Source organism: Lates calcarifer, linkage group LG24 (assembly GCF_001640805.2).
Source record: "Lates calcarifer isolate ASB-BC8 linkage group LG24, TLL_Latcal_v3, whole genome shotgun sequence".
In the NCBI taxonomy this organism is placed as follows: Eukaryota; Metazoa; Chordata; class Actinopteri; family Centropomidae; genus Lates; species Lates calcarifer.
In genome coordinates, this window is record NC_066856.1 from 12,289,369 (window position 1) to 12,308,765 (window position 19,397).

The 19,397-nt window shown below is 41.2% G+C and overlaps 1 protein-coding gene across 1 annotated transcript in view; it reads left to right on the top strand.

Annotated features, from left to right (window-relative positions):
* Positions 1 to 19,397, top strand: part of ctdspla (CTD (carboxy-terminal domain, RNA polymerase II, polypeptide A) small phosphatase-like a) — a 31,134-nt gene that overhangs the window by 3,969 nt on the left and 7,768 nt on the right. The window contains 4 exon segments of the mRNA XM_018673807.2: positions 13,671 to 13,837; positions 15,171 to 15,203; positions 18,450 to 18,473; positions 18,475 to 18,552. Of these exon segments, the coding sequence (XP_018529323.1) occupies positions 13,671 to 13,837; positions 15,171 to 15,203; positions 18,450 to 18,473; positions 18,475 to 18,552 (302 nt within the window).

The following is a 19,397-nucleotide window of genomic DNA, read 5'->3' on the forward strand; positions in this document are numbered from 1 at the left end:
TTTGCTAATCTAGTAAATATTTACAGCATCACAATAGTGTATGTGGGTTGATTCAAAATAAACTACACTGCCCATGTTCATGATAATGAAAGAAACATGTTACTCAGTACAATGGAGCTATGGCCCAGAGTATTAAGCTGTATCTGGCCTTGGGTACATGGACAATACTTGTTAGTGGGATCAATGTATTGTTGGTTCTGGGCTTTTCATGGGATTTACTGACAATAAGAAAAATATAGAATATCACCAGTCTTTAAGTCTGCTCCAGTGTCGCACAGGGATAAATCTGTGTGTTTGTCAGCTTTGCTTCTTCCACACGGCTGAATAGCTGTAGCATTTACCCTAGAGTCTGTGGAATAACTGTTTGTGCTTTTTTTAAAATCCCTTTTTGGGGAAAAACAAGAAACACAAATTCTATTTTTTGATAGCATGTTTGGTTTTCCTGGCTGAGGCTGACTAATATACATTCTCCTGAACAGACATAATGTCATTCTCCCCTGTCATTACTCCAGTGGCAGCTCAAGGCTGCAACAACAGTGTAGACGCTAAACTGTATATTGCCCAGAGCCCATTAACCTTCAGCATTTTAAAAACCCTGTGGTCAGTGTGCTCTACCTACTACATGTGAATGTCTCTTATGGTGATGAGATGTGTAATTTCAGCTGAAGCATGTAGAGAGGAGGAGCAGCAGACACTGAGATTTATGTTTACGAATGGCACACGGCAAATATCATGATTCCCTCGAAGGCTTGTTGGTTAGAAAATCTTTGCGCTGCCAGAAAGAAAATGAGAAGAAAACTCCTGAAGCTCTAATTATATATTAATCTGGAGAAAGGCCTGTGATTATATACACACTTGGCTTTTGAGGTTATTCCTGGAACTCACTGCTGTACATTAATAAAGTGTTTATGATGTGTGGACCACACCTGCAGGGGTGTGAGCAGCACAGAGGGGAGCTACTGTGAGTTTTGGCTGCCCTGGAGTCCCTGGCACAAGTTGCCTCTCTGCTGTGTACAGCACTTTGCTGTTATGACCATACTCAAAGTGTAGGGTAGAGGAGGATGACAATCTTTTACTCGGTCATTGGTGACATGTATATTTCTTTTACATATTTTGAAGATACAGTATGACATTCAGGCTGTTCACCTCTCTTGAGAATCACATTGGTTTTCTATGTGCGTACAGTGAAGTCAATATTCAGGGCACCATTTTGACTGAGAGAAACAGGGAGAGAAAAGCTGGACTCAGTGCTCTGAAGTGCAGGTCCTTATTACAGATTTATGAGTCTATTTCAGCCAATGCTGCTCAGAAAAGCTGATTATCTGCACCTCCAGGGAAGTGTTGGAGTGTTAGATGTTTCCCAGCACATCTTCATCACTTTAGTCCAATAGCATACTGGGCAGCTGACTGGGAAGAGTTGAATGTTTTTCTTCCACTCCTAAGCTCCTTGACTGATAAGCTTGTTAACTGTATGTGTGGGATTGGTCCCCGCCTCAGTGTGTGCATGAACATGGCTGAAGTGGAATTTGGGGGATTGTATTAATTTATGTCTTTTACATTCACTCAGGCCCACGACAAGAAGTAATGTTTTTACAACTCAAAGTAGAAAATAAATGCGTTGTTGTAGTAACTGTGTGCTATTGTTGCTCTGCACGGAGCTTGTTTGGCATTGTAAGAAACCACAGTGGACTTGCCAGCACTGAATTTCACATTAAGTATGAGCTCATAAACAGTCAATCACTGATAGTAGCTCCCTTAGGTGTTTGTTGATGTATCAATCTCTTGTTTTAACTTGGAAAAAATGACTAAAAATCACAGCTTATGTCCATATCTTCCTGATGATGATGTACTAGAGGCAGTGTTGCCATTTTAACCAGAAGTGCTAGCATTGAGTCATTTTTAAAGTATTGTTGAGAGAAAAATCCATAATATTGATGATAATATCAGGTAAGTTAGTGTTTTTGCTAACTCTGAATTTATGTCATAATACTTTCACACTTTGGGAAACACACTTAACACTCTCTTTTTACAGAAAGTTAGATGAGAAGACCGATACCACTCTTGTATGTGCCCATTAAACAAACATGAAGCTACAGCCAGGAGACGGTTAGCTTAGCCTAGTATAAACACTGGAAATGGAAAAAAAAAACAACTAGCCTGGCTCTATCCAAACATTCAAAATTTGCCTAACACCTCTAAAGCTCCCTAACTAACACTTTATATCTTATTTGCTTAATCCTTTTAAAAACCTAAGTGTTAAAACAACAGACTGAGCGAGGCTAGCTGTTTCCCCTGCTTTCAGTCTTTATGCTAACTTAGGCTAACCTACTGCTAAGATGCAACATATGACAAACTCCATCCAAATACATATGTTTACTAAAGAGTAAACTTGTTAGACAAAAATGATAAAATTAGACTGTTGCCTATTATGTTAGTCAATATTGAATGTTGCCAAATTTTAAAGAATCTGGGGGCTATAACTGTTTAACAGCCCTGTATATATTCTCCCTCTCTTTGTGCATTTCCTCAGTGATGGACTCTGACTGTGACAACATATTATAAAGAATATAATTTTCAAATAAAGTGTATTGATGGCTGGCAGAGTATTTTTTCCAGAGCCAATAAGGGTTGTCTCCTGTGACACAGAATGCATTAGAAAGATTTATGCCAAATTTTCACATCCGCTTACAATGAAGATTCAAGTTAAAAATCAGCAAAGTGGCCCTTAATTAGGAGGCTGCCTGTAGATCTATGGATTGAGAGACACAATGAAGGAGATGCAATCGCACTGCAATCCGTCCTCACAGAGGCCACAGGGGAAAATAGTGTGGGTTGACTCTTTCTTCACTCCTACACTGGCTGACTGTGAATACTTAAACCTTCACTCAGAATGCAGTTTTAACTGAGGGGGGAAGAGTTCACATCTCCATGCACTGAAGTCCATGCACTGGCTTCCAGTTTAAAATAGACTGTTAACATCCTTTTACTTGTTTATAAATCTTGTCATAGACTGTATTGCTGATATGCTGCCAGTATGTCTCCAGAAGAACCCTCATATCCACAGACACTGTGCTACAATCTGTACTTAGGGACCTGAACTCTCATGGTCTCCCTGTAGATCTGACCTGAGGACAGTTTAAAGTGAAAGATTTGAAAACTGCAGGTAGAATCTTACTTAAGTGCTCATTTTGCAGCACAGTGACTCCTGTCAGTGTTGTATTATTATACATTGTAAATAAAAAAAATAGCATTTAAATGTTGTACCTGGTTAAGGTGGAGCTGATTTTGATCACTTTATACACTGTTGGGTAGTTTAATCCATAATAATGCATCTGGCATTTTATCAGTTGAATATGATTTGTATGAAAAATCTTAATCTGCACCTCAAAATGTATGAAACTACAGAAATGTACTTAGTTACAGTGCATGTTAAATAGTTATATTATATACCTTAGTATTTTATCTTACCCATTTTGTTTGTGTAATCCAGACATAGAGAAAGTGCTGTACGTCCTGAGAGTCACATGAGGACACGTTCCTGTTTCTGTTCCTGTTCACACTCTTCATACCAAGAGTTTCATTACTGTGTTAGAAGATGATGAGTGCTTGGGCCATGGTTAATGTAAACACAATTTAAATTTTGTTCGTTTTTGTTCTGTAATTGACGTAGCAAATGGTTTGTATCACAATTACTTTTTATTTTCTCTCTCCATATGTAATTATATGATCGGCTTGCTTCAACAAGTATGTAAGCTGCGCATCTAAAATCCTATATTTCTCTGCCTTTGCAAGTATTTTGCCCTATTAGTTCTGCTGCACAGCAAATTTTGGGTTTTTCTGGGCCTCTTTTTACGTCTGTGTGCTTTGGCCCCTATGTTCGACTGCATTGTGGGAAGTTTTATGTTCGAACGTGGCCTCAAGTGTAGCTCACTATGCTGTGGTTGCTTGTTTTGGAGCAAACGCTGTTTGGAAATGAAAATGAAGAGACTATTACAGTAACATTTCAGGCAAATTCTTTATGAAATGATACTCTGCCCAGACGACCTCCATCCTGAGCAGCGATTGGTTGTGATTGCACTGTAATAATGTTGTTTATGTTGATTTGAACCTGAAAATATGCATTTTAGTGCAACATTAAAATGACTTTCAACTTTCAACTTCTCCTGATTGACTACCGAAGACAAACGACAGACACTCTGGCTCTTCTGGTGAATGCTTGTCATGCTTAGCTTTAAATGCACAGTATTGTTGCGGGATTACATCACTCTGCCTTTCCTGTATATCTTGACACATTGGCATTCAGTGACTGTGAATGAGTGAAGGCCATTATTAACGCTCCAAAAGCCACAATCCCTTTGGAGCAAAAGGCCCGTCTGCCATACGGCCGCAGCAGCCTGGATGCTGCCGCTCTAAAGCCTGCCTCTAACAGGACGGGACTGTTGAGCACGGACTCGGACAGGCCACAAGCTAGGATTAATTGAGCGCCCGTTCAGCCAAACGGACGTTGTCAAAACAGATCAATAACGTCAGAGAAAGGTAGGGGTCAAGGAAGGAAGAGTGGAGGTATGTGTGTGTCAAGAAGAAAGAGCAGGGGAAAGTGTTCCAACAGCATCTGCGTGTCTCTAGGGTTGTAGGCAGGTACCCAGCCTGGCTCTGACAAGGGGATGGCCTTTCTGCATATTTTGCCCTCTTCTTGCTGGCATTCATCACCAGTAATTGGCTATCTAAAAGGGAGATCATGTTTTGTCTGTAATGATTTTCTGTCACCTATCCTGAATTATGCTGCATGCCAGTTTGTGAGATATTTGACAGAGGAGCATAAAGGGTTTATACATTTTTAAAGAGATGAGCAGGGAATAAGCAAACACACGGGCACGGAGGCCGTAAAAGACACAAAGATGTTTTCCTGCCTCTCCAGAGGTAAAGGTGAATACTGTTTAACTATAAATCTCAGGGGGCACGAAGTAGGACATGCTGTGTGTGGAAGTGCAGAGATGAACGCCTCTCAGTGAGCAGAGGCATGGGAAACTGTAGCAGTGATACACAAGCAGGACATGCGCGCGCTCACAGCAACACGCACAAAATATGACCTACTTGTTTATTTCTTTTCCATTCATAGCAAGCAGCATTTTAATGCGCATTAATCTGATTTACCATTAGTTTGCTACGTTTATGAGTGAACAAAACTTAAAGGGGATTAGAGGGTTGTACACATTATGGTTTATTTTGCTCATTACATGAGTACTACTCAACCGGTGAAAACAGATGTATAATGTTTGTTTCTATGTGGCTTTCTAAACCCTAAAAATAACCCTAATGATGTCACAGTGATGTCATTAGCATTATCGCAGCTTTGACTTAGAAACTATGCATTTTTAACAGAAAGCCTAAGTTACAGACCCTGGCTGAGAGGTGTGAAAGATGTAATTTGCGAGGGTCTAATAAAAATATGCTGTTGGTTGCATTGTAGGAAATGTAGGATCCAGTGTTTTTGGTGCTTGAACCTTGTTAGGGACTAACAAGATTTCTCTGCCTTGGCTGCTTTGAATTCAACCACTCATCTCTTAAATACTCCAAATTTTTATGGATGATCAATACCAAAATTGTTGGAGTACCTCTTTAAACTCCATCTGCTCACTGGATCAACTTCCAGGATCCAGTTTTACAGCAAGGACAGCACCTCTTACTCAGGGGTCACCAAGTGTACGAGCATGTCCATGTTAAAGTGAAGCCTGAAGACAGGCCTTTAATTTCATCTGACATTAATTCCTCTAATGTTTTTCCTTTTTAACCAGCAGACAGGCAAGAAGGATTTCCCATCAGTCACTGAGCCTCTGGCGTTGAGCACACAGTTGTAGATGAGAATATAAAAAGATATATAAATAATGAACTGCCACAGTCCCAAACAACGTGGGCTGTGTTGCTGCCGGTTGCGTAACGCCGGCAGAATAGTCAGATCTCCCTCATTATTTCTCCCTGAGCTCTCAGTGGGTTAATTCCCCCGCGCTTGTCATCTCCTTCATTTCGCCGAGCACTCGAGAAGCAGCAGCCCCCATCCCCTGGGGGCTGCGTGCAGGCTGGCACCGCCACCACAGCGCCTACGCCGCTGTACGGCTGAGGCAGGAAAGCAGGGGCAGACCCACCCACTCTTTGTCAGGGTTCACAGCAGCAGCAGGAAGAATTAGTACCTTGCGTGACATGGGTGCCAGCTGAGTAGTATATGTGTTTAAATCTCAGAAAACCGTGTCTTGACTTGCTAAAGTGTAACTGGGTTACTGAGTGAATGTCAGTTACATAAAGTCATGTAGGATGCAAATGTATATATAAAGCCTCATGGTTAAGTAGGGAAAAAAAGCCAGAAGGGCAGCTGAGGGTCAGTCAGTGTGAGTAAAGGCATCTGCTAGAACCGAGTGTACCTCCACAGCCTGTAATTTTCACCCCAGCCTCAGCTGTCTGTGTGGGGAAGTAAGGAGGCTTAATGGGAGTTTATTTTATCATACTGTGCTATTATTGCCTTGATGGCCTCACACATAACCCACCAAGGACCTTGGCACAGTGAACACACACACAGGCTGAACTGTCAGGCTCAGCTCATCTGACACTACCTAACTCCATTCAGCTGTTTGGATTTACCATTTGTGTGTGTGTGTGTGTGTGTGTGTGTGTGTGTGTGTGTAAGCAGGCACATGTTCAAGTGTATTGTGAAGCAGATGCTCTTTGGTGTAAATATTGTTTTGGAAGCCGATCTGTTGTAATTATCATCGCTCCTCTTGGTGGGATTTTGTCATGTGTGGAAACAATCAATAATTTGCTTCTGATGAATGATTTAGTGTTTTTGGATTCTTAACTGGTGGTAAAACAATTACTTGATTACTTAATGAGCTGACAAACAAAACATTAGCTGGTATAAGGGGTTGGTTCAGTTCTCAGCTATTGTTGTCCACAAGTCTAACGGTGCTTAAACAAGATGATGATTCACCAACCACGTCATTTATTAAGCTAAATTTTCAAATATTTGCTGGTTACAGCCTCGCAAATGTGATTATCTTTGGGTTTTAGGCTGCTGGACTGACAAAAATGAGGGTTTGAAGACACCTCCATGGACATTCTCCTTGGAAGAGTCTATAGTCATGCTAGCAGCTCTGGGAGGCTGTGCTTAAGCACAAGATGGGGCTTTGAGGTTACATCAACATGCTCACATTTACAATGCTTACATGCTGATGTTTGTCACCTTAGTTCAACATGTTAGCATGGTAAAAAATATAGCTGAGGTTGAGGGGAATTACATCAGTTTGGAGGTGTTTCAGTCATAAACCAAACTACTGGATAAGTTAAATATTTGTCATGATGCCAGTGGACCAACAAAGTGACAACAGTTCATCCTGTGGGGAGCAAATTTCATGGGAATCCATCGACTAGCAAACAGAAAAAATGTCAGTGTGTTGATGGCGCTACAGAAAAAAAATCAGGGGATCACCAAACTTTGTGAATGTTTGTGCCAATCCATTAAGTAGATGTTGATATTTCACTGGACACTTTGAAGCTTTGACTGTCTGGTGGCACTAGATGAATGTTGAGCGGAAAGTAGCCATTAGTTGCAGCCCCTGTCTAAATGTTAGAGTAAGATAAAAAGGTTTCCTTTCTTAGCATCATTGCAGTTGGAGATGCAGGAGTGGAGTGCATTACTGCAGGGATTCCTTCCACAGTGTTATTTTGCTGACACAGTGCACAACAAGGAGTTCCCCCTTGCTGCTGTCTGTTGCTGTTAGTGATAGCCAGGGACAGGAACAGCTTCATCTTCAGGTGCTCACTTTGCCTCTGAATGTTGTCCAGGTGAGTAGTGGATTACCTTTTGGTGTATGCGTGTGTGTGTGTGTGTAGAGTCCTGTTCTTCATTTTGCCTGCAGTTGAATAAGTATTTTATCTCACATGGTGTTATATAAGCCCTAGACAGCTGGTCCTACTTTTAACGCAAATACCCCACACTCAAAATCTCAGCAACAGGAGGAGGCAAATAATCTGTGAAATCGTGCCCATTGCCTGAGGGGATGGCAGATTTTTAGCATGTCATTTTTGGCTGTGTCTCCTTGCCACAATGTCAAGTTATCACTGCATCACAAAGGCTTTTTTCTCAGCTTTACAGTAGCTTCATACGGCAGAGATGGCATGGAAATCCCTCTGCCTCCTGGCTGTTTCAGTGTATGTTAAGTACCCAGCCATGCCATTTAAAACCGACCTGTTTTCCATCTGAATTATTAAAGCCTCCTTCACATGGACTGTTCTCACATTTACCTTCATGCCCCCCAGGTACTGTACAATTTACCTGCCTGGCTGGTCCACTAACTGCTGTGAGTGCAGTTAGGCCTGTCACACAGGCACTACCAATACCAATATATTACAGGATAGCTCCAGTTTAATACACCTTCTGACTTATGTTTGTAGTTTATGAATGGTGTTAGGCAGTAAAGCATTACTTAGTAACAAATAACAATAATGTGGTAACTTTTTTTTTCAGTAACGAGTAGTGAACTTCAATTAACTTACATCAGGGATACCAAAACCTGGTGATACACCGTTAGACTTGTTTGCTGTTTTATTGAGAATTTCTTAGAGCAGAGCTATGAAGCTCTACTAAAAGGAGAGAAATACACCCCGTGCTAGCCACCTGTGGCTTTGGGGTTGAGGACAGGAGTTCTTTGGCTAAGATAGCCAGGTTAAATTGGTCATGGTTAAATTGGTTAAACTCAGTGCTACAGTGCTGCTACTCAAAATTAACATAGGGAGTAATGTAACAAGTTGCTTTTGCTGTTCAGTAATTTGTAAGGAACACTAATGCTCATGATACTTACCAGGATAAGTGCTGAGATCTGGTATGCTGTGACACTGGGAAAAATAAGTCTGATAGTCAAGAAACATGGTGAACAGGCAGGTTTCAGACAAACCTCCAGGTCAGCTCCCAACTGAGTATAAAAGTGAAAAGGAAGAATGGTAAGAATGGTAAAGTTATTACACAAAATGCCAGTCATAATCCACCTTTTTTTTTTTTTTGCACACACAATTTTTCTGTGCAGCGAGGGATTATTAGAGATATTACATATGTGGCCTTTTTTTGGTTTATCCTCCAAAAAGTGGATTAGATAATCTGACTACACTGGCTGGTTTACAACCTCAAGTTTCTTTTCTGTTCACAGATCTCATGAATTAATGTCATGAGCACAGTGTAATCATATAACCAATAGTAATAACAGCCCAGCCCACCAAAATAAGATTCAAGTTGTAATAAATAGGAATTATTATTACTTTTCTGCTCGGCAAGGCCGCCTCACCCAAGACCGTTTGTCTCAAGGGTGATGGATGTCCTGACATAAACCCATGAGACTCCATGCACTGTAAAAGAAGAGGCTGTAGCTAAACTTAAACCTACTATCATATTTTAAATGTGGCATGTTGTGTTTTGGCTCCTTGCATACATTCTGTGCTTTTAAAGCTACAGTAAAGGAGGCCACCTCAAAAGTCTTGAGCTAAGCCGGGGATCATATTCCCTCTCAGAGCCTGGCATTATTCCACGCTGTGGGTCACGGGGTGATTATCTCTTCCTGTCAGGAATGCTGAGAATTTCCTGCGTTTTCTCCCTCTTCCGGCCTTGTTAGTGGTTGTGCCTGAACATGTGACAGAGAGCCTGGGCCCAGCTGGCTCTGATTGACTAGCAAGCTTTCTATCACTGTTACCTAACGTTCAGCAGGGGCATTGACACAGGCACTGACTTAAGGGGCTGTTTTCACAGCTTTCAGATCAAGGGAACACGCTGAATCGAATGAAGTGTATTCAGTGGGTAAATAATGTGCACCTGCTCTGAGGAGGCTACAGATTTGGCCTAATATCTCTCTCTCTCTCCAGGGAGCTTTTGTGAGATAAAGCCACTTGCATGCGTCACCCTTTACCTAGATTTTAGAGGGGTGTATCCCTTATTAACAGTACTGCAGACTGTCAGCTAATTCTTTTCAATCTGGGCACTTTAGTGTCTTGTTTGCCAGATTTAATGTGTTGTTGTGTTGTTGCAGCTTGTGCAGGTTTAGGCGCCTGTGTTCTTAATGGCAAATGTTGCACTTTAACCTTTCGCTGTTATTCTCAGGGCTGACGAAAGCCACATTACTATGCAAGGCAAGCTGACTCCAGTCACATTCCTGTGCAAGGACATTGAAAGAAAAAAGTTTCTGTGCACTTCAGATGTGTCAGTGTGTGAAGTGTACGGTTGATCACTGTACACGTGGCCTTTTGCCTAAACCTGTGAACATATGCTGCATGTCTGTGTGTGTGTGTGTGTGTGTTTGCTCAGTCTCCAGCAGTAGTCAACTCTCAGCTATGTTATTTGTGTCAAAGGGAGAAAGGAAAGCTCTGTTTGTGTAGGGTGGTGGTGCAGGAGGGGGTGGAGTAAGAATCAGACCCAAGTATAGGCTGTCTCGCCACAGTAACTCTCCCCACCCATTCTATGCCCTTCTCTTCCCCCCTTCCAGCTCCCTCTCCTTTCTCTCTCTCTCACTCTCGCACTCCCACCTGCTTTTTGCAGGGCAGTGGACCAGGGCGGGAAAATGTAGACCGTCTCAAAATGGAGGAGCGAAGAATGACATCAAGGCGTTTGAGGCCAACTTTAGGTAGAGCGAGAGATGATTCCAGAGCTGGAAACTTGCTATGTTAAAAGGTCCAATCACTCAAATTACGTAGAGAAGAAGCACTTACCTCTTGTGGTATCTTGCCACGCAAATAGTTTTGGCTTTATCTGCCTATCGTTCTCTCAGATTTCTACCTCTACCCAGATACAATGAAGTTGAATTAAATTCTGTTTGTGGAGCTCACAGAATTGAAAAGTCACATGAAAAACGTCAAAGCAAACTGGATAATTCAGAGAGCATGCTGTAAACCATTTTAATAAGGACTTTTTAAAATTGTTAATCAATTAATTGTTTAGTCTAAAATTTTTCCCAGAGCTCAAATTGCCTATTTCATTCGACCTACAGTCTAAAACCCAAAGATATTAAAACAGCAAAGCATCACATGTGAGAAGCTGAAATCAGTTAATTTATAATTTTTTGCTTGATAATTGACAGTGTTATCAGCATTGTAGCAGACTAATTAACTGTCGACCAATTAAGCAACCAATCATCACAGCCCTAAAAGCAACCCATCCTGCTGGAGGAGGAAGAACACAAACAAGAGAGATTTGTTATCTGGCAGCCCAAAGTTTGTTCTGTTTGTTATTAAAGGCATAACAGCTCTATAAAACATTGGTAAGTGTTGACCATTTAGAAACTGTTAGATACAACATAAAGAAAACAAACTTATTAGAAAACAACAGTCTACCCATTTTTCAATGCTGTGACCACCACAAATGATAGACCAACAAATGAAACCATTTGTTAGTTAACAAATCTCTAAAGGTTTGGTATATTTATTTAATCTCTATAATCCCACCACACAAATTCCTGACACGTAATGAGACTTTCTCAGCTCTGTGTCTCTGACATGTTTGTCTGTTTCTCCAATCAGATGAATTCCTCTTGTGCTTTAGCTATTAATGCTCTGTCTATATATAACAGTAAACATTCAGGTTTACTTTTATATCCTCAGACAGAGAGAAATGTAGACTCTATGCTTGTAGCCAGTGTACTGTTAGCAGTTTTCTGTAGCAGCAGCGAGCGAATCAAGTCTGCAAGGGCAGAACATCTCCTTCAATCACCACACAGGTTATAGTAACACAGCATGTTGCCTTCCTTTTCCAACCCCATATAGCTGTGTTTGTTTATCGAAGTGTTGCTTCTTTTGGAGCATCTATCAGGAAAGAAGGAAGCGCTGCAGCGAGCTTTGGACTACAAAGACGGAGAGAACAAAGAAGTCGAACTGCCCGCAGCCTGTCAGATCCAGTCGGAGCAACCCAAGGATAGTTCCAGGCGTCAATCTGAAAACTCTCAGAACAAGAGCAGGCTGCAAGCAGCCTCAGCATGCATGGCTAACTGGGCTGCCTGTGTCACACGGCTGTATGAACACGTTAACAAGACGGCAGCAAACAGGGACGTTGTGTGATGGCTGCTCCGAGGCACGAAAATGATGATTCCAGCTAAAGTCAGCCCGTGGACACTTCAAAGTCCCAAGCAGATTTGGAATTTCCATGCCTAAAAATTACCTTTAAAGCAATTACACCGGCAGAATTTCTACTTCAGGAACACCTTGGGATAATTGCGCTGTCAGATTTTAGCCTTTGCACTGTAGCTGCCCAAATTTCTATTTTTATCCACTCATCCTCACCAACAGAAAATATAAAAATCATAATCCTTGATGGAGCATTTATGGAGGCCCACAGACCATTTGAGCCCACTTGTTTCTCCTCTGTCAGTGTGAAAGTAGGCCATGGACTTCAGAGACAGTGAGGGAGGAATGATGTAACCAGGGACCTATATGTGTATGTTGTTTTCTCTCTGGAGCTTTGCAGCACTCAGCCACTGGTCTTTCTTGCCCTGCATGTGAATATAGATTTCGTTATTATCAGATACAGTAAGAGAAATAATATCACAATCCAGCTGCTTAATTGAATCTTCTGTGTATTAACAGTAATTTTAACTAGACATTCAAGGTCTCTTTTATGAAGGGGTTCAGACGTTTTCTACTTTCTCTCTTTTTATGATACTGTCATATTTTCTGCCTCTTCCTCTCTTATATAGTAGATTATATTAATCTGTCTATTTTTGCTGTCTTCTCCTTTCTTGATGTTAATTAACTGGACTACCTTCCCAGAGGGCACTCTGAGGATGACTATTTTTGTCCCTATGCTCCCCGTTGCATGAACCGATGCCTCACTGTGTTGTACAACATACATCTCGAATCCTTTTGTCACAATAATGCGATGATGTCTGTCTGTAACTCTGAGCATCACTTGTGCATTTTTCCTTCAGTGGATGACGCTTTCATAAGAGTAGAGGTTTTCAAACAGATATGACACCCACTCTCAACAGGTGACGCTACACTGAGATGGCCTTACAACAGCACTTTATTCAAAGTCAAGAGAGGCCTTTTTTTTTTTTGTGTTATTTGTTGACGAAGCACATAAAGTCAAATATTTACCAGCTACCGTTACCAGTTACAAGTTAAGGTTTTATATACAAAACATAAAATAAGCTTCTAAAATGTGATGCATTGTAGTAGATTAAACCACAGTGTCTCCCAAAAAGTCTGGGATTTCTGGGATCTGTGTTAAACTAGCTTACTGACCAAGTAGAGATACAATTCTTTGAGGGCATTTTATTGATAATACTGAGAGTTAGACGAGAAGACTGACAACACTCACATTTCTTCTTTAGATATGTTGGTATGTGAACTTTATTCCCCTTGGATTGCGCTAAGCTGCTGTTTCCAGCATTTGTATTAAGCTAAGATAACCTGCTGCTAGCTGTAGCTTCATTTTGAATAAACAGATATGGAAGTGGTATCAGTCTACTTATCTCACTCTCACCTAGGAAGCTAATAATTGCATTTCCCAAAATAACATTTTAAATGCAGAACGTGTGAGAGTTTTTACACAGTGTTGTATCTGGAAACTTCCTCCACCACTGGTTGTCACATGCAAAGCAGCCTAATCTAACCTTGCTTCTTCTATTTGTTTTGGGTGTTATCTCTTCCAGTCTCCCAGTCCAACAGCAGCCTAAAGAAGCACCGGAGCCGGAGCATTTTCAGCCCCTTCTTCTGCTGCTTCCGCAATTACAATGACTACCACGTGGAGCCACCACCCGCCAACAACAAGACACTTTCTCTGCCCCCACCGCCAGAGGAGAATGGCAGTCCTCCCAAGGTGAAGCTCATTCTTCTCTCACATCACAGTTGGCCAGAGTCCAAATTACATACCATTTGCATCCACATGACCAAAACCTTGTGGGAATTAGTTAATATTTTATGACAGGAACCTTAGTTTGACTCGAGAGATGCAGTAACGAGTAACATTTGTTTGGTTTTGTTACAGCAAGCTTGTTAGGGTTTGCCTTTCCCTGCAGAGAGCTGAGGCTGAGGCGCTGTGCAGCCTCGCTGAGCTCCCCTCCACAAATTTTTCCAGCTGCTTCAAACCCGTTGAACCCAGAGGTTGTTTACCATCCTCTGCTTGAAAATACGGGCTTGCTTCCCATCTTGCATTCTTCGATATCTGCCTACGCACACAACCGCACACACAAAATACCACACAGAGCACGGAGCACGCTGAGAAGACTCAAAAGACACACACACACACACGCTCGCCCTTTCTGGCACATGCTCGCGCAAGCTTGCACAAGCCTTACGGTACACCCATGACAACACATGTACGCACACACGCATGCACTCATAGTTGCTGCTTCTTTAATCCCCATAAAGTGGGCCTTGTGTGTGTCCGGTGTGATGGATTGCCTGGCACCCACGCCTCCTCCTCCTTCTTTCCCTCCTCCCTCTCCTCGCAACACACTCTGACCAGTGTAGTGAGGATGTGTGAAGCGAACGTTCTGGCTGCAGGAAAAAGGCGCCAAAACCCCCGAGCTCCTCCACAAACACGGCATTCTGCTGCCAAGGCAGGTACACGGGGGCTATAAATGGAGCAGAATCATATCACATTTCCACTCCTGTTTACCTGTAAATGTCTCTCATTCAGGGGAGGAATGTGTGGCCCTTTACGGACACTATACATGTGGTCATCGCTGACCCGCTCTGGACTCCTCCTTAACAAATGAGTTCCCATTAATTTAGAGTGAACCTAGCGAACCTTGCCATAAAAAGCCTTGTTATAGAGTAGGGGCTGATTTTTTGAGCTGGGTCCTTGCCCACAGTCCCTCCCAGCAGTGTACTGTTGCTGGATTTCTGGCCAGCCGTATTTGTTACTATGGTAGCTCTGTTTGTTTTTGAGCGAGTTGTTCTCACTTTCTATCACCGTGTGTGTACTATATGTCCCTTTCTTTCTCTGTCCCTCTCCCTCCCTCTCTCCCTGTGCATTTGTTGATTACAATATTGATGTTGTCGATTTCTTCCCTGCAACGATTTTTTGCTGTTTTTCTTTTTTTTTTTTCCTTTTGCTTCCCGGGCCTCTTTTCTCCGGTTTTCCACCCTGTCTCTCTCAATCTCTTTCTCTTTTTTTCTTTCTCTCTCTCTCTGTTTATTTTCCCCAGTGTGACCAGGTCCAGGTCATCCCCATCCCCAGTGTATGTATTATTATCTTTCATTTTTCTTCAACTCGCTCCATCACAGTAACCTCCTACCTCTTGCTTGCTGCGCTTCATCATTTGAGCTGCATGTGGATGTTGACACGGAGGTGATTTTTCTTTGCTCTCAGGTAAAATTCTGCACCGTCCCATTCTGATAATCACACAGATTTCAAAGCTTCGCTTTGTGCCGCTTACCCTCCACTCATACAATTGGTAGAAAGAAGTCATCTAAATCCATTTATTATCATATGATTTATTTGTTGCTTTGTCCTCTTGTCCATTTTCCCGGTGTTTCTCATATTAACTGAGACAGAACATGAGATTGATTTTCTCATTAGATCAAATTTATTGAATTTTGCACCAGACCTTTACAGCTGCAGTTTGGGTCAACAAATGGACAAGATGCCCTTAAAAGACTTGATTAAATTAGGTATCAGTCTACACTGAGAAAGATTACGTTGTGATTATATACTCAGTGGTAAATGAACTACTGTCAGTCCATTAGAACGAGACTTGGTTTCAGTCTTTTTTACTTTGTCAGATGTTCACCAGAAAGAAGGATTTATCTGATCCCTGGTTTGTTTGTGCTGAAACGGCAATTCATTTAGCTATTTTGGAATGTACGCGGTGCCTGTGGTTTACTGTAATTTAGGATATTCACACTCACAGCATCCCACGTCGTAGCCAAGCTTTAAACTACACCACCCAGCAGACACCTCCCTTCAATGGCAGGAAGTGCATGTGGCGATGAGGTCTGCTCTTTGAATTCCCAGCTTGGTCCAGGCGAAGACTCCGAGACTTAAATAACTCAAAATGACCTGGACAGGTCATGTCTGCGTCACTGTTTACTGTAACTTACACAGTGTCACGACCAACATCAGACAATCAAGTCAGCACATAAACGAGATGTCTCTGCAACTTTGTGTGAAGTTGTTTGTTTTACTGCAAAAATACCAAGTAGAGACACAAGACTGTGTCAAAGAGCACCAAACCACAAAAGCAAAAACTCATCAGAAATACATAAGAGCACACAGACATCACACATACATAAAAGCCAACAAATAAATGGTGATTCTTTCCTTTAGCCCTCCATATTTAGCATCTTACAAAGAGCATATAGACAGATGTTTATAATGTACCAATTTAGTAGAAATCAGATAAAAGGACATTTTCAACTGCAATGTGAAAACTGTGGTTTGACTCTAAACATGAGTGTATAGAGTGTGTTCAGTTGTCATGAGAGGGAAGAATAATAATTTATTAAAACATAATTTCTTTATCATTAAATATAATCATAAGTAATTCATTAATAAATAGATTTTTCAAAATGCATTTGACATGATATAGTACACATTGACTCTATAGCCCTGTCATTCTGCCCATACAGTCCCAATATCCAAAACAAATACAGAGTAAATATAGTATATATAACGCAAATATATTCCATACTCTTTCACAGTTCTAAACTTTAGAACTAAAGAAACATACAAACTGGCATTGAAATGTATGTATCACTTACTTTTGTCATTATTGGTTTTAAATAGTAGTCTTTAGTCTTTTTAGTCTTTGGTTGCACAGTTAAAATATCACATAAAAACATACAGTAGCAGAGCTCATGGAATATGTGCAGGGGTGAAAGGAAGCCATGGGGGTTTATAAGAAAGTGTATGACCAAACAAAAATAACAAAGGTAGATGATAGAAATTTCAAAAATTGATGAAAAACAAAAGAATGTTTTTAACAACAGGGAAATAAATGTTTGGTGCTGAAAATGAGATTTTTTTCAGTTGAGTCTTGAATTCATGACAACTTCTATTGATACTGAGAAGTGCAAGAGTAATGTAAGTTAAAATGGTTGTTTAGTCATGTTTAATTCTTACACCTTAAAAGGTAGCCCATTTATCAGATTTGATGTTTGAAGTTAAAGTATTGCATGTAACATAAATGGGGACACACGCTGTTGAATTTGTCTGCTTTTCGCTGATAAAGAAAAATGATTGGTTATTGGTTCAGGAGAGCGCCCCCCGGCTGCAGATTTAGGTGTGGCGCTTTGTTATCGCAGTGCAGCTGCCTGGTGAAAAGGTCAAGGTCCCAATCAGTCTCTCTTTCTTTGCTCAACATGCATGTGTAAATCACATTCATCATGGCCTGACAGGATGTCATTCCGTGTCCTTGCTCACAGGGAATTTTTCCTGTGATACATCAGCATGCAGTCCCGTGATAAGACATGATAGATATAGTCAACCTGGCCAAAACGCACTATAGCACAGATAAATGCAGAAAATGACTGGCATACTGAGCAGAACAGTAGTGTGTGTGTGTGAGAGAGAGATTGACAGAGTCCTTGCTCTTCACCTCTCTATAGATTTGTGTGTGTGCATGAATGTAACTGTGTGTGAGTGTGTGCCCCCTATGGCCACACCATCTGCCCCGTGCCTGTCTGTAACCCCAGGCCTGCTTGGCAGAGGATGCAAATGTTTCTCTTTTTTCCCCGCTGACCCTGAAGGCAACACAGTCACAGAGCTCAGTCAACAAAATATATAGTAGGGACTCCTGAACAGGGAACAGCTGAAGAGGACAGTTGTGATATATGATGGATGGTCACTTGACATTAACTGTCACAATATTTTTGACACAATAACAATACTAACACAACAATAGTTTATGGCTGGGCAATAATAAAAAAAACAATAAAAACTGTACAATCACATTATGACATGTTATTTATAAAACTCTGTTGTCCAAATGAATGATTTCAACATGAGTTTACATGTACATGTTCAGGCACATGAAATGCATAAAGGTTGAGGCAGCTTCAGAACTTCTCATCCATATATAACTTAAATGTTTAGTGCAGAATTGATGTGATATATGTTAATATTGGAAAGTTGTTCTTATTAATATGCCAGTAGTGGCTTCAACCATATTGCTCGGCCTTCTCCAGCTTTTAAGAAAATAAAACAGGAAATTTAAGCTACTTTTATAATACTGCAACAACCAAAGTCCCATTTAAGTATCATATTGCATTATCAGTGTGTTGATACATCTCTCCAGCCTCCTCAGAAGCTAAGTGACACCGTCCTGCAGGACATTAATGCTTGGGCAAGTGATTATCTCCAACACTCTGACTGAGCTGCCATCACACCCCCAGTAGTATATGTTTCTGTGTGTGTGTCAGTCTGTTCCCTTTAACGAACCTCTGTATGTGCATCATTTTGTAAAGGGTGTGTGTTGTCTCTGCAGCCTCCAGCCAAGTTCCTCCTGCCAGGAGGTCAGTATAGGAGACTACGGCAAGAACTGTGTGGTGATCGACCTGGACGAAACCCTCGTACACAGCTCCTTCAAGGTATCTCACCACGCTACCTCTCTATAACACGCATACAAACACATTTAAGTATACAGACACTCATCTCTTGTTCTTTTTTCTCAGCATCTCAGTTGTATCATGCTGTTATTCCACAGCCTTAGAAGGATAATAGGATTATACAGAAATAAATCCTGAAGATGCCATTCTTTGCTGTGATTATGGATACGATGCTATGGTGACAATTAATATGAGGTGTCTCTGAGCACTGGCAGCGTCACTGAGGTATATCACGAGGAAGTATGTCTGAGAGGGTATTATGGCTTTCGAACATCAGTTAAAACAGAAGAAGGCAAAAGGGAGACCTAACTATTACTATAACAAGGTGTTGGCATAGCAACCAATACATCCTCAGTAGCTGTGCAACATGCAGTAGATCAGCATGTCTGGGATTTATCTTCAGTACAGCTGTTTGGCAGGAGGTACCTGTAGTATCATGTCCAGTGAAAACCATGCACAGTATCCAAAACGTTAACAGCTAAAAGGATTAACCCTTAACAACCAACTCCCCCTTTTACGTGTCCGCCACATGTGATGTGTTTGTTAAACTCTTGCAATTAAGTTCTTTTTTGAAACACAAAACCAAACAACACTAACCTGAAAAATGAGAGACTTAACAGTCACTGGGTTTTATTACATTAAGTAGTGGGAGAATTCTCTCAACCCCTAAAGGAGCATTTAATTCCTAATTTAAAAAGCTCAACAAGACTAAGAGTCTGCAGCTGTGCTAGCAGCTATGTGAGTCAGTTATTCTGCTTCTTAGCTATTCTGTTATATGTTATTATAATTCACCCTGATGGAGACACGACAGACACACATGTCTGTAC